Source organism: Acomys minous (genome assembly GCF_964271855.1).
Source record: "Acomys minous genome assembly, chromosome: 4".
In the NCBI taxonomy this organism is placed as follows: Eukaryota; Metazoa; Chordata; class Mammalia; order Rodentia; family Muridae; genus Acomys; species Acomys minous.
Window position 1 is genome coordinate 81,936,382 of NC_140486.1, and position 15,041 is coordinate 81,951,422.

The following is a 15,041-nucleotide window of genomic DNA, read 5'->3' on the forward strand; positions in this document are numbered from 1 at the left end:
CCTTCTGCCTCAGCCTGTAAAATGCTGGAATTACAGGCTGTTATAACCCAACTGTTATTTTTTGATTAGTAACTTCCTCCTTTCTTTGTGAAGGGGTGATTTGCCCTTACAACTCAAAGTTTTTAATGCTTTCTTCACAAATATCATGACTTTAGGAAAAGTAATTATCTGTTCTAGTATTTATATAGTAATGATATATACTTTAAAAATATTTTTAGACTTATTTTATGTATATGAGTGTTTTGCTTGTACATACATACATACATATGTATGCATGTATCTATATGTATGTATGTATGTATGTATGTATGTATGTATGTATGTATGTGTATCACATGCTTGCCTGGTACCTTAGGGCATCAGAAGAAGATGTTAGAGCCCCTCAAACTGGAGTTATGTTTGCTTGTGAGCCACTGTGTGGGTGTTGGGAACCAAACCCAGGTCCTCTGCAAGAACAGCAAGTGTGCTTAACCACTTAGAATATCTACAGCCCTTAATAACGGTGCACTGCTGGCGGACCCTGCTGTTTGAGGTCACAGTCCACCATGTTCTGACAGCTCTCCTGAGCGAGCAGGATGGAGCGCTCCCTTTCTCAGCAGACACTGGTGAACAGTCTCATTGCTGCAGCAGCATCTGAGTGCAGCACAGGAGAACCTCAAAGGGATCCACACCAACTGCTAAAAATGATTCTCCCTTCCAACACACTGGAGGGAAGAAGAAAAGAGATTTTGCATTGTGTTTATATCATTTCATACATTAAAGTAAAATTATATTGAGCTTTTAATATAGTAAAATATTTTAATGTAAATTTTATTTTTGAAAATACATTGTCATTTATAGTTTCACAAAAATTCAAGACTGATAAATAATACTTATTCATCTTGTCTAGTAGAACTTTAAAAGTGATGGAACTGTAGCCAAAGAGAAGGCTGGACACTCAAACTGCCTTATAGAGGCTTTATTTGTGAAAACAAAACAAGTTTTGAAGGGAGCCTAGTATCTTTAGCAATTACTCTGATTGTTACCCTACCAAATGGCATCTCAGCCTTTACTACTGCTCTCTCAGGTAGAGCAGAAAATAACAGAAACATTCCAGGAACAGAATTCACTGTTGGACGCAGCCCACGCCAGCATCACAGGCGAGTTCCACACTGTGCAGAAAGATAAAGTGCAGCTCCAGACACACCTGTAAGTACACAATGCTACATGTGCATCTGAAAGTAAGCAGTGTCACACATGTGCACCTTTTGCTCTCTCCCCTAAAGTGAACAGTGTCACGCGTGTGCACCTTTTGTTCTCTCCCCTGAAGTGAACAGTGTCACACTCATGTGCGCCTTTTGTTCTCTCCTCGTGTTTCTCATGTTTGTGAACCAACCACAGAAATAAAGAATTTTGCCCTTGAGGAACTAGTTTGCGAGAACATTCTGATAGCTGTTGCCAGGCAGGAGTTATGTTCCATTCCGTTAAGAACACTTACCCTCGGGCTGGTAGGACTTGTTGAATTTGATGACTCTTTCTTTTATTTTCTTCTTCTAGAGACCATTTAATCCTCGAGCACAGTCGGTGTCTCCAGAAGGCACAGGATGCTGACAAGAGGATGGTGGCACAAAAAGAACGTCTGGAATCGACTATTGCAAGACTGCAAGGTAAACTGAAGCATCAATGAGAGAGAAGTCTCTGCTAGAGAAGAGTGAGAGTTCAGAGAGGGGGAGAGTGGAGCAGATTGCCCTCCTAGCTGAGGTATGGAGGGAGGGCGGAGCCAGAGGGAGGGCGGCGCCAGAGGGAGGGCGGAGCAGGTTGCCCTCCTAGCTAAGGTATGGAGGGAGGACAGAGCCAGAGGAAGGGAGGAGCAGGTTTCCCTCCTAGCTTAGGTCTGGGATGCTGTTTGAAAGTTGTACTCTAGTGCAAAGCCTGAGAACAGAAGTAAAACTGAGTCTTAATAGTTTGTCTGCAATGCCTACTAAAGAAATGTGTGTTCTTTAGCATATAAAGTAGACTAGGCGAATAGAACAGTGTGCCCTTCCCATACCATCAGTGTCAATGGTACATATCCTCCTCTTAGTTATGGGGTCAGACTCCCCCAATGGAGCGGGAGAGTGAAAGTTGAAGGGACATAGCCCTGTCCTATGAGTTAGCAGGAAAGCGGTGTGTCTAATTGCAGGGCTCTTTGTGAAGTCTGCTCTGCCTCAGAGACTCCCTGTTGACCCCTTTTCTGAGAGGATGTGCTCTCTCTGCAGTGTAGATATTGACAGACATGTAGGATGTCGTCACTGCTCTAGGAGAACCTGTGTCTTCTAAAAGTTAATTCCTTTCTTCCCCCACTAGGCAGGTTAATATAACAGAAAAAGAAGTAGCCAAAGAAAAATCCAGTTTGGAAAAGGAATGAGCTAAAAGCAAGGTATTCACATTGTATTTCTGATGTTCCATTTTCATGTTGTTAATTCTGGTTTGCTGCCTACTGTATCAGCTTATTTCAGTAAATAGGGTGATTTTACTGAGTGTCAAGGCGGAGGCACAAAGCTGGCTTTACTTAAGGCCTCCTTGTGCTTCTGGGGGAATTTGCCTTTTGAGCATGTGGGGTTTGCCTCTGTCAGCCATCTCTGCCCCTGCCCTAGAGTTCACTGAGTGCTTCAGCCAGAAGTCCCCTGAGACTGGGCTAATAGCTCTAGAAAAGGCAATGGCAATCGGCAATTGCTGACACTGCTTACTTTCAGCTCTAAAAGCCAAGCTGACCTTTGTATCGTAAGTGCCTGTGAGCCCCTGCCACTACAGCTTACAGATCTTTCTTTAGTTGATATTATATTTGTACATCTTTATGGAGTAGCTTCAAGTAATTTCATATGTGCATGAAATATGTAATAAATACGGGCAGTGATTCCACATGTCATCCTCATGTGAGTGATTTAATAGGTTATATATTTCCCCCTCAAGTTTGAAGACTATCACATATTGTGTAACCTCTGGTTACCCCACTGTGCTGTCGGAAACCAGGGTTAGCCCCTCCCTCTCCACACACCTGGGTTGTGGTAACTCCTAACTTCATTCCTGCTTCCCATCGCCTGTTAGTCTTCAGTGATTGATCACCGTTCCATTCAGTTCTTCTTCTTGATTCTAGTTTTTATGAATGAGTAAAACCAAGCAATCCGTGTGTGACTCATTTTAACTAACATTATGACTTGCGTTGCTCTACTTTCCTAGCCTTATGATAATATGAACCTTAACAATAGTTTTGCTTGGACATCGAGATGTAGCAGTCTAACTTTTTAGATGCTTTTAGTTATTTTGAGTCTGTGCATTTCCACATGAACTTTTGGGACCAGCTTTTCCAATTTTGTAAGAAAGGGCAACTGCAGTTTTGGTAGACTGTACATTAACTCTGTACATTAATTTAGGGAGCACTACAATTTAAATGCAATCTGTATGTATGGCACGTGTGTGATGTGATTTCTTTCTTTGTCTTGTATGAGTTGACTAGACCTCGTGCTGCTGCTGACTAGCAATGTGAGGCCAGGCATCCTTGTGCCATTAGTCACATTGCTATGTTAGCTGTAGAATTCTGGTAAACTCCCTCATGAACGTGAGGAGATTTCCCTCTACACCTAGTTCTTGGGGGAGTTTTGTTATGATGCTATCCTGAACTTCGTCAAATGTTTTATTTGGAAATATTGAAATGATCTAAGGGTCATGCCCTTTACTTTGCTATTATGTATTACATTCATTGGTGTCAAATGCTTTTTCCAAAAGTTGGCTTCTGTTCCTTAGATTTACTTGGTCATGTTATACACACCTTTTTGTATGTTGTTGGTTTGCTGATTAGTTTTTCTTAATCTTTGTTCATAAGAGACACTGTTCTATAGTTGTGTGTCTGTGTGTGTGTGTATGTGTGTGTTAACTTTGGATTTGGTGTCAAGATAGTATTAGCCTCATAAAATGACTTGGTGAGGGGCTGGAGAGATGGTTCAGAGGTTAAGAGCACTGGCTATTCTTCCAAAGGTCCTGAGTTCAACTCCCAGAAACCACAGGGTGGTTCACAACCATCTATAATGGTATTTGGTACCTCTTCTGGCCTGCAGGCAGGCATGCATGCAGGCTGGCAGAACACTGTATGCATAATAAATGAATCTTTTAAAAAAGAGTTCTATGTCCAAAAAATGACTTGGTGAATGTCTCTTCTCTTAAGATTTTTTGAGGGGTTTGTATCAGTTTCTCACTAAGTGTTCATGCCATCTTGTTATTGTCTGTGCTTTATGGGAAGATTTTGTTTATTTTTCTGTGTTACATTATTACTGATTCAACCTCCTGTTGAAGGTCTCTTCAGATTTCTTTCATTCTCTCTCGCTCGCTCACTCTTGGTTTTTACTTTTGTTTTCCTTTTGAATCAGTTTCAGTAGACTTTTTTTCTTTCTAGGAATGTGTCCATTCCACCTAGGGTGCCTAGCTTGTTGGCATACAATTGTTCTGAGTTCATACACATTTTTTCCCATAAGATCAGCAGTAATGTTCTCTATTTCACCATTATTTACTAATTTGTATCTTCTCTGTTTTTTCTTGGTTAGTCCAGTTACCTGCTTTTTGTTTTCTGTTATTTTCCTGTACTTTATTTCATTTGTGCTCTATTATAGGTGAGAACATACTTTCCATGATTTTAGCTCTTTCCAATTATTGATAGTTGCTTTATGCTCTAACATATGGTGTACCCTGGAGATTGTTCATGTGTACTTGAGAAAAGTCTGTAGTCTACTTTGTGGGGATTGTTCCATTTGGTCTCATTAGTTAATAATGTTGCTTAGGTCTTCTTGCTCATGTGTCTTTTCTCTTGTTATCCTATTGAGTGTTATAAGTGGGAAATTTGAAATCCCTGTCTACTGCTTACTCCTCTACTTAATTTTGTTGATTTTATTAATTTTTGGGCTTCATATATAATATTTTTATTATCTCATTATATGAAATATAGATATACAGATATTATATTTAGATGGTTACCACTATTTTCCATAGGTAGTGCCCTCCTTTATCTCCTCAATTTTTGTCTTATTTTTTGTCTAATATTAATATAGTCAACTAAGTTATTTTCAGATTTTTGCTTATATGACAGATATTTTTACATCCTCTAAATTACCCTTTTTATATAAATCTAAAGTTCATCTTTCAAAATTTGTTGGATTATTAAAAATTTTCACTCTGCCTGTCTGCTTCTTTAAAACAAACACATTGTGTGTGAGTGTGTGTATTGGTATTTTGCCTGCATGTATGTATGCACACGTGCCACATGCATCTGGTGCTGTAGAGGCCAGAAATAAGGCATCAGATTGTCTGGAACTGGAGTTAACAGATGTTGGCTCTGTTTCTTAACAATTAAACTTTATTATACAACCCAACTAGCTTACACAAGAAGGAAAAAAGGTTAAAGGGACAAAAGAGTGAACCTTCCAGTATCCGTTCCACGGGACGGGTCCTTAGGTGTCTCTCTGGCCCGTGGCTGGTCCTGCCTGTTCCCCCCAGCACGCTCTAGCCCAGGCTGAACTTGTTGTTCTCTCCTCCCCACCTGCCTGAGTCACATGGGAAGGGCGGTCTCCTTCTCACGTTGAGGGTCAATTAGAAAAACAATAGCCCAGGTGGGGTTCCCAGGTCTGCTTCCTGAATTCCAAGCCGGATGGCTCCACTCAGTCTATCACAAGGTATTCATGGGGTGCCCCAAGGGTAAAGCCCGCCAAGACTGCTTCCGGCCTGTGACAAAGCTTACTTTTTCCCACAGTTAACAGATGGTTATGAACCACTGTGGCAGTGCTGGGAATCTAACTTGGGTTCTCTGGAAGAGCAGTCAATACTCTTAACTGTTGAATGTTCTCTTCAGCCCAGTATTTCTGCTATTTAAATTACATTCTTTAATTCACTTATAGTTACAGTTAAATACTTATGTCCACTTATACTTGAATACTGATACAGAATAATTTACATTGGTAGTTTACTTTTTGCCTTTGTGTTTTGTTACACTGATTCTTAATTACTGTCTTCTTTTGTTCTAAGTAGGTATTTCTGCTGCATCATTTGAACTCCCTGGTTTTCCCTCTATTATGCTTTTTGGCTGCTAGGTTAGATAAAGTTATGTGTGGGGCTTCGAGACATGGCTCAGCCATTAAGAGCTGGAACCAGGGTTGGTTCCTAGCACCCACAGATGGCCCCAACCATCTGTGACTCTAGTTCCGGGGGATCTGACACCCTCTTCTGGCCTCCGTAGGCACTGCATGGATGTGATGCATGTGGCACTTAATTTCTTGTGTGGATTTTAGTTGTCATCCACTGCTACTTTGTTTCAGTAAGAAGGACTCCTTGCTTTTCTTGTAGAGTATGTTTCCTAGCCCTCAAATCTGCACACACCCAGGGGTGGGGACGTTGGTAAATTACTTTACATATTTTAATGATATTTGAGTGTGCCACAGGCTACGGAATATGTTTAAACCAGAAAAGCCCTTTGTAGGAATTACTACACATTTTCTTTATCTAGGAATACTTTAATATAATTATTTTTTGAGACAGTGATGCTCAGCCAGCTGTCATCCTACTGAATAGAACTGCTACATGAGGAGCCCGTCTATGGCCTGCTCCCAGGGGTCAACGCTCTGCTGATGTGGCAATGTACATCTGGGCATGCCATCAGGTCTTACAGCCAGTTGGCATCTCTGACTTCAGACTGTACAGAGCCTCAGGTCTGTCAGTGGTGGGCTTTGCAGGCCTTCTCATACCAGACCATGCAGCTCCACTGGTGTTCAAGACCCTGTGTATAAACATGGCTTTCTAGAGCTTCAGGAATTTGTCAGTATTCTTCAAAGCCTCTAAGGCAGTGCATCTCAACCTGTGGGTTGCCTAGGACCATCAGAAAACACAGATACTTACGTTACAATTCATAGTAGTAGCAAAATTAGTTATGAAGTAGCAACAAAAATAATTTTTATGGTTGGACAAGCGGGTCACTGTCGGCGCCGCACCGTCCAGCGGAAATAAGATGCCAACAACCAGACTTCTTCTTGAGATCTTTACTCAGGATTAAGCTCAGTGGGAATGGCCCCGAAGAAGGGAAGGGCCAAGCTTAAGTACAACTCAAGGGCCAATCAGCTCATGTCAGGTGTCACCTCCTCATAGGTCTGCATCAGAGCAGGACTGCGCGTCATCAGATCACCAGTTACCCTTGCACAGCCTTTTGCCATATAAGGACTTGTTTATCTTAGAGAGCGCTCGCCGTCGGGATGGCGGAAGCCTACGCCATATTAAGGCGCAGCACCTCGCAGCTCTCCACAGGTCACCACATGAAGAACTGTATTAAAGGGCCACAGCATTGGGAAGGTTGAGAACCACTGTTCTATAATGGTTATTTCATTCATTATCTTTGTCTTTATCATTCAGATTTTCTGGTTAGCCTTTGTTGTTGTTGTTGTTTTTTTTTTTTTTTCTTTTTTCCTCTTCCCTGGCCCTCCCCCCACCCCCCACCCCCCAATTCTTAACTATCATTTCAGGCAACTGCAAACTTAGCCAATTACCTCTAATCATTCCTACATGTATGTCTAAGAAGAAAGACTTTTATACTGAGTAAATTCCAAGTCAGACCAAATTAATCTTGTTTATGAAATTATCCAAAGAAGCATGAGCTAAATTTTCCTGTCTAGTTTTAATGTCAGTTTGACACGGCTCAGTTGAGAAAGTGCTTCCAGTAAGATCTGGGCTGTAGGCACGCAAACCTGGAGGGCATTTTCTTAATTAGTGACTGATGGGGGTGTGTCCAACTCGCTGTGGGTTGGGACACCCTAGGATTCTATAAGAAATCAAGTTGAGCAAGCCATGAGCATTACACCTATCAGCAGGACTTTTCCATGGCCTCTGCATCAGCTCCTGCCTTAGGTTCCTGCACTGTTTGAGTTCCTGTCCTGACTTCCTTTGATGATGAACAGTGCTGTGGAAGTGTAAGCCAGTGTAAACCCTTTCCTCCCCAAGTTGCTTTTGGTCGTGATGTTTCATCACAGCAATAGTAACCCTACCTAAGACGTAGATCATATTATGATAGTGCTCAGGGGATGACATTCTCAAAGAGTAACAGCCATGGCTTTCACCTCAGGTAACTGTCTCGCTGAGCTGGCAGTCTGTTAACTCAAAACCACTTCCACACTGGAGAAAGGAAGATAAGAATAGAGAAGATGTTTCCCCTAATTTTTTCTCTATTAGAGTTGAGATAGGACAGATATTGAATCTCATTTAGAAATTTTGACCTGACAAGACAGGAAAAGCACTTACTTCAAATGAGACGAATGCAGATGACCAAGTCACTCTGAATGTAACATATATAGAAATCATTAGTCTCATGATTGTCACATGGTTCTCCCTGCTGTATGCAGTTTGTTTTATACGTGTGTTGAAAGACCCCTGAAGGGAGACCCTCACTCAAGCCTCGGGATGGCGCGCACCCAAAGACACACAAACAACCATCTTGCTGTAAACACGTGAGGCAGTTTATTGGCGGAGCTCCGGGTCGACACGTATCTCACACAGGAGACAGAGGGGTCAACCCAGAAGCCCAGGGGTTTGGGGTTTATATGGGCAAGGGTCGGGGGGGGGGGGGGAGTGGGAAGTTTTGGCGCAGCCACACATGATTGGTTGTTTCAAACATTTGAACATCAGCAAATTGCGTAGGCAGATCTGGGGTAAGCTCAGACTTAATCACATGGGAACAGTCCTTGGTTCCTGTTTTTCTTGGAACCCGAGGGTAGATGTTTATCTGAGCTAACAACACATCTGGTTGAACTTAAACCTGGAACATTGTGTGCGGGCCTCAAGGGGGGATTAAGCAGACACCATAAGATCGGATGAGGGGTCCTGGCTCATTACTCACTCGACCATGTCTGGTACCTGTTTTTCTCAGGAATTTGTCCTTGTGTATCCTCCCTATCTTTTATGGCCAGCCGGTCCCTGGAACACTCAATAGGCCTTTGTCTCCTAGCTCCTCATTCTTTGTGACTTATCATCGGGACCTTGGGTTAGCATACTTGCACTTATGAGTTAGAGAGCTCTGCTGTTCTGGTTGCTTTAATGCTAATTTAAAAATTTCCCTTTCATTGTAATAAAATAAAAGTATTTAAAAAAGAGAATAGAGAAAGTGAAAACAATAGAAAGCTCGTGGTTCTTGTTTAGTTTAATAAGAGCTCCATGGATTACTTTGGTTAAATTCTACAGTTCTGAAGAAGCTTGCTGTGAGTACTTTTGCTTCTGTGGAAGAGCATTTGTGAAGGTCCTTGTTTGCCCATGTCATTGTGTCACTCCTCCTGTCACATCTTTTGATAGACTCTACTCTTCTTTGGGTTGTGTTGCTACTTTGACTGAAAATTAGTTGGTCATAGATGTTCAGATCTCATTGTAGACTTTCTGTTATGTTTCATTGATTATGTGCTTTCTTTTTGCCACTTTGGAACTCTTGGCTATCTATTCTTACAATTAAATTGCATTCTCCAATGGCTATTTTCAAAATTGTTATAGCTATTCTATTTGTTTTGTTTTTATGTGAAAATTTTAGAATGAATTAATAGATTTCCATTAAAAATTTGCAGCCATTCATTTGAAGCTAGAAAGGCATCTCAGAAATATTAAATCTTCACTGGATATTGTGGCTTATATCTATAATTAAGCAGTTGGGAGGATCATCATGAATTTAAGACCAGTCTAAACTACATAGCAAGATCCTATTTTGAAAAAGAAAAAAGATTGACTATTCAAATCCATGAGCAAAATATACTTCTTTATTTTATTTAAGCCTTTGATTTCTGTCATTCATATTTTTAAAATTTCAGCATCACTTATTGGTTATATTTTATTATATTTATATATAGTAATGGTTTTGGTATTCTGATAGAAGACCTTTTGTTGAGACGAGGTCTTATTACTTTGTAGCTCTAGCTAACCTGGAAATCAGTATGTAGACCAGTATGTGGACTCACAAGGAACTGCCTGCCTCTTCCTCCCAGGTTCCGGGATTAAAGGTCTATACAGCATACCTGTAATTAAATGGCATTTTAAAGAAATCTAAAGATCCAATTGTTTGTTACTCATTAACCCTTCATGTCTGTGGGGTTCATATCATTGAATTCAACTAATGATAAATTGCAAATATTTGGGAAAAGCTACATATGTACTTAGTGTGTATAGACTTTTCCTGCTCATTGTTCCCTAAACAATACAATGTAGACACTATTTACATTGTATTAGATGCAGCAAATAATCTAAGATGATTATTTTTCAAGTATACAAAATGATACACAGGGTTATATACAAATACATCAAAAATTATACACAGGCTATTTGCAAATGTTATGCCATTTTACATAAAAGACTAAAATAGTCACATGTTTGTGTATATGAGAGAGTCCTGGAGCTAGTCCACACAGATATCATGAATATTTTCTATAAAAATACAATCAAGTTAAGCTTGTATTCTTCAACACCGACAAACTCATTTTTCTAGTGTCTGTTGTATACATTTTTGGAAATTCATAAGTATACAGTGTCTGTGCAAATAGAGTTTAATGTTTCTTTCAAATCTAGTGCCCCTTCCTTTTTACCCTTTCTCGCACCAGCTGTGGCCTTCCTATGAGGTGACTAGGGACGAAGGCAGCAGGTAGTCTTGTCTTTCCCCCTAGCTTTGATGGACCGTGTTTAATCTTTCAGCATTAAGGTTCCTACTAGTGTTAGGATACTTCAATTAATATTTTTATTTTTGAAGTAAAAATATAACAGCATCATTTCCTCTCCCTTTCTTATATTCAACTGCCCTCATAAATCCCTGTTCTCCCTCAAATTCATGGAATTTTTCATTGTTGTTGCATTTATGTATAACAACGACTTATATAAATACATGAATATCCAAGCCGATCCCTGCATACTATCTTGTGTGTGTGTGTGTGTGTGTGTGTGTGTGTGTGTGTGTGTGTGTATACTTTCAAGGCTGACTCCTTGGCATTGGGTAACCAACTGGAGGAGCTCTTCTCCCACCCTCAGCTTTGCATAGCTGCAGTAGCCGTCATGACACTGGAAGGTGCCATGCAAGCTCCCAAGGGAGGAAAGCGGCCAATCGTTCTACTGAGCTGTGATACGAGTGAACTACAGGAACTAGCATGGCCCAGTAACCCCAAGGTACAGCAGAGGCCTATGCATTCTAGTAGAAACCAGTAGCTTTCCAAACGCTCTTCAGGTCTAGTCAACATAAGGAAAATGTCACCATCAGGACAAACGCCACGGATTCTTATTTCCACCCTGTATATTCCTAGGTTAGTTTTTGTCAATATTTTGTATTGACAAACACCAAATACTAGAAAGTTATAACTACTAGTGAAGATGAATTCTTTGCTTCTTCCAATAACAACTAGAAAAGTAACAGGTAGCTTGTAAGAGCCAGAGGATAAGAGCTCGCAGAGACTGAGGCGGCATGTACAGGGCCTGTACAAGTTCAAGCCAGATGGTCCCAGCACTGAGAGGGGTTCACACCCTTAACCAGGATTTGCAATAGATCTTGGTTATCCACAATTGATATCTTCTGGCAAAAGAAAAATTAGTTTCCTCCAAAGGAATTTCACTGAGTGCATTAGCCACACTTTAGAATAGGGGTCCCAAGCCCAGGAGTAGTTGGTCAACACAAAACAAATTCAATGGTATTTTTGTAAACCATTTGTCTCACGTTTCATTTGGGCATTTATTGTCTTATTGGTCTTCTGCATATATATTTTGGTTTTTCTGTGTGTATGTGTGTGTGTGTGTGTGTGTGTGTGTGTGTGTGTGTGTGTGTGTGTGTATGTTGGTTTTCATTTGTTTTTAAAGAAAAGGAAAGGGCATGGAGTTGGGTGGATGGGTAGGTGAGGAGAATCTGTGAGGAGTTGGGGGAGGGGAAAAGCATGATCAGAGTGTAATATATGAGCATTTTTTTCCAACAAAAAGGTAAAAGTTCAAAGAAAATAAAAGTAAGGTGTTTTGAACATCCTAAAGCTGTCAGACACTGATCAAAACCCCACTCTTTGAGGAGGGAAACATCTGCATAAGCTGTCTTCCAATTCTCAAGTCAGCTGTTATTCTAAGATAGGGCTTTTCTTATTTAAAATGTCTTTTCTCCTTTCGTTTTCAAAGTAGACATTAACATGTTGAACCAAAACCTGCAGACTCTAGTGGAAGAAAACAAGCACCTGGCAGATACAGTGGCTTCCCTTCAACATCACAGAGTCCCTTCTGACTACCGTGGGGTGGGGAGGAAAAGGTCAGTCTAGCGGTGGAGATTGCGACGGCTAGAAGCGCTTGTCACCAGTGATCAATAACTCTGACAAGCACACATGTACCCGCTGTTTTACTTCCTCTTGTGTGATTTCTAAAAGCTGCGTGATGAGGTCAGAGCATTACAAATAAGTGGCGCTTGTCCTTCAGCGTCTTGGAAGAAAGAGGACCTGGAGGTGATCAGTCTACGAAGAAGCTGATGTCTTCTTGCATGCTTGATTATCCGAAGAATAACTAATACCGTTTTAGAACATGCAAAGCATTCTTTAGATTTCCCAGAACACCCTCACGTCTGTTTCAATCTAGCATTAGCTTTTTTTCCAAGCCCTGTCATAAACTGCTTATTACTTCAGCTCTGAAGAATTACATGGGCTAAGTCTAAATCTTTTTATGTTTTCTAGCTTTTGAGCCACACTTCTATCAGTTTGGCTTATGTCTATGAGAGAGATGACATTTATCTCCCAGAGCCTCAGCTTTTAACCGAGAGGATAATAATGCTATTGGTATAAAGGTGTTTTAGGATTAAGCTAATCCATGTGAAACATGTAGCAGACAGTTTTAGTGTGTTGTAAATTCTTAGCTTGGGTTGTCATGGGCCGTGGGAAGTCTGAGATCCATTAGCCATGACTCCTGGGAGGATTGTAGACGAGCATCCCTTGCTCCAAGATTAAATGTTCAGTTGTGCTCTTCACTTATCCAGGCCTCTGCTTGGCTAGTCCAGTTGTGTGGAAGATCATCTCTGTCTGCCTCATTTCCCGAGCCCACTGCCACTGCCCGGTCTATGGCTTCCTCTTACTAGTGATTTTGATGCGTCTTGTCATGTATTCAGTCAGCACTGGTTCTTTCCTGTTCTTTATACTTTCTGCTGTTGAAGGTCTCATAGTGACACCTTATGTCTCAGGTATACTTGAGTTTTGCCTCTACCTAGAAGCTTTCCCGTCAAGCCATCAGGAAGTGTTTGAGTGGGACATAGGAGTCTAAACTATGAAGCTGAGATGTCAGGGTTTGTTTTTTGTCAGTTTTACGCTATCATTAAAACTATTGCTAGTCAATGCTGGCAATACATTTTTGTTCTTTGGGACTTAAAACTTAAAATTCTTAATTAAGGGGTAACTTGTCTTGAGCGGTACAATTTTAGAGTGTATTGTATCTATAACATCACAGGCTTGAAATGAAACAAATCTACTCTTAGCCCCTGGTTCCATTTGCTGTGTGACCTATCCTGGCCTGCAGCATTGAGAGGATCTTCCTTTTCTGGGGAGTCAGCGACATCAGAGTAACTACCACATGGACTAGAAGTGGACCTACTCCTGCCTTTACCTTCGCTTTCCACCCTTGTGAGAAGGGTTGTTACTTCCCTCTACTCCCTTGCTGAGTGCATGAGAGTAGTTCTGCTGACCTTGGCAGGCTCTCAAGATCATAGGACAGGGTGTCACGTGCTCATGGCAAAGCTCAGTGTGCAGTGCGCATGAATGTGTAACTGTGATTTCCCCACATACCCTGCTTTTAGGTTGCCCTAGTTTGCTTTTCTGTTGCTGTGATAAAAAACACTATAACCAAAAGCAACTTGAGGAGAAAATGGTGTATTTTATCTTACAGTCTACAGTCCACCATGAATGGAAGTCAGGGCAGGAACTCCAGGCTTGGAGACCAAGGAAGAGTGCTGCTTACTGCTTGCTCCGTTTGCTTTCTCTTACAACCAGGGCCACCTGCTCAGAGGTGGCACTGTCCCTCTGGACTGAGCTCTCCCATGTAAACCATTAATCAAGAAAATGTCCTATAGATTTGCCTACAATCTAGTCATATAGAAACAATTTCTCAGTTGAGGTTCTTTCTTCCGAGATGACCGTATCTCGTGTCAAGTTGACAAAAACCTAAACATCACAGAGGTTTTATCTGCCGTTTCAGTCTTTAGAAATATTAGAATTAAGTCAGTTGCTACAGGCACTTCCCCAGGGATCACAGTAAGAAAAGGGCCACGCGTGGGAAGGCTACCGTTCTCGAGACATGGTAGAATGATGGTCTCCCACTTCCTTTTGGATTTTTAAGATACATTGCTAAATAGAAGCACTGAATGTAAATAAAATTACCTATGTGTGTAGGACTTTGATGAAATACAATTAAATAATTAAATAATTCCTTTTAGTTTTTCTCCTTTTATCGAAAATTGATTTCTTTCTAAAAAAAAAAAAAAAAAACATCCTGAATGCAGTTTCCCGTCCTCCAGTTCTTCCCACCTCCCTCCCATCAGGAGCATCTCCCTTCCTGTCTCTCATTAAAAACAAACAAACAAACAAGAACAGGCTTCTAAGAGGTAATATTAAAGTACAACAAAATAAAATATACAACAAAAATTATCACAACAGAGTTGGACAGGACAAACCAACAGAAGGAAAAGAGCCCAAGGAAAAGCACAGGACTCAGAGACGCGCTCATCCACATGCTCCGGAGTCCTAGAAAACACTAAACTGGAAGCCATAATACACACTCTGAGAACTTGGTGCATACCCATGGAGCCCCTGTGCGTGCTGCTTCTGTCTCTGTGAGCTTACACGAGCTCTGCTCATGATGACTTGGAGGGCCTTGTTTTCTTGGTGTCCTCTGTGCCCTCTGACTCTTACTCTTTCCACCTCCTCTTCTGCAGGGTTCCCCGAGTTTGGAGGGTCAGGATTTGATGAAGGCCTCTAACTCTCTGCATAATGTATGTCTGTGTCTCTTGTTTCTTCCCATCTGCTGCAGGGGCGAAG

General features: G+C 41.2%; 1 protein-coding gene across 1 annotated transcript in view; it reads left to right on the forward strand.

Moving 5' to 3' along the window:
• CCDC150 (coiled-coil domain containing 150) overlaps positions 1-15,041 on the forward strand; it is a gene marked incomplete at both ends in the record, with an annotated part of 59,994 nt that overhangs the window by 11,640 nt on the left and 33,313 nt on the right. Inside the window, 7 exon segments of the mRNA XM_084779536.1 lie at positions 1,067-1,188; positions 1,537-1,655; positions 1,658-1,713; positions 2,330-2,383; positions 2,387-2,398; positions 11,035-11,158; positions 12,154-12,280. Of these exon segments, the coding sequence (XP_084635662.1) occupies positions 1,067-1,188; positions 1,537-1,655; positions 1,658-1,713; positions 2,330-2,383; positions 2,387-2,398; positions 11,035-11,158; positions 12,154-12,280 (614 nt within the window).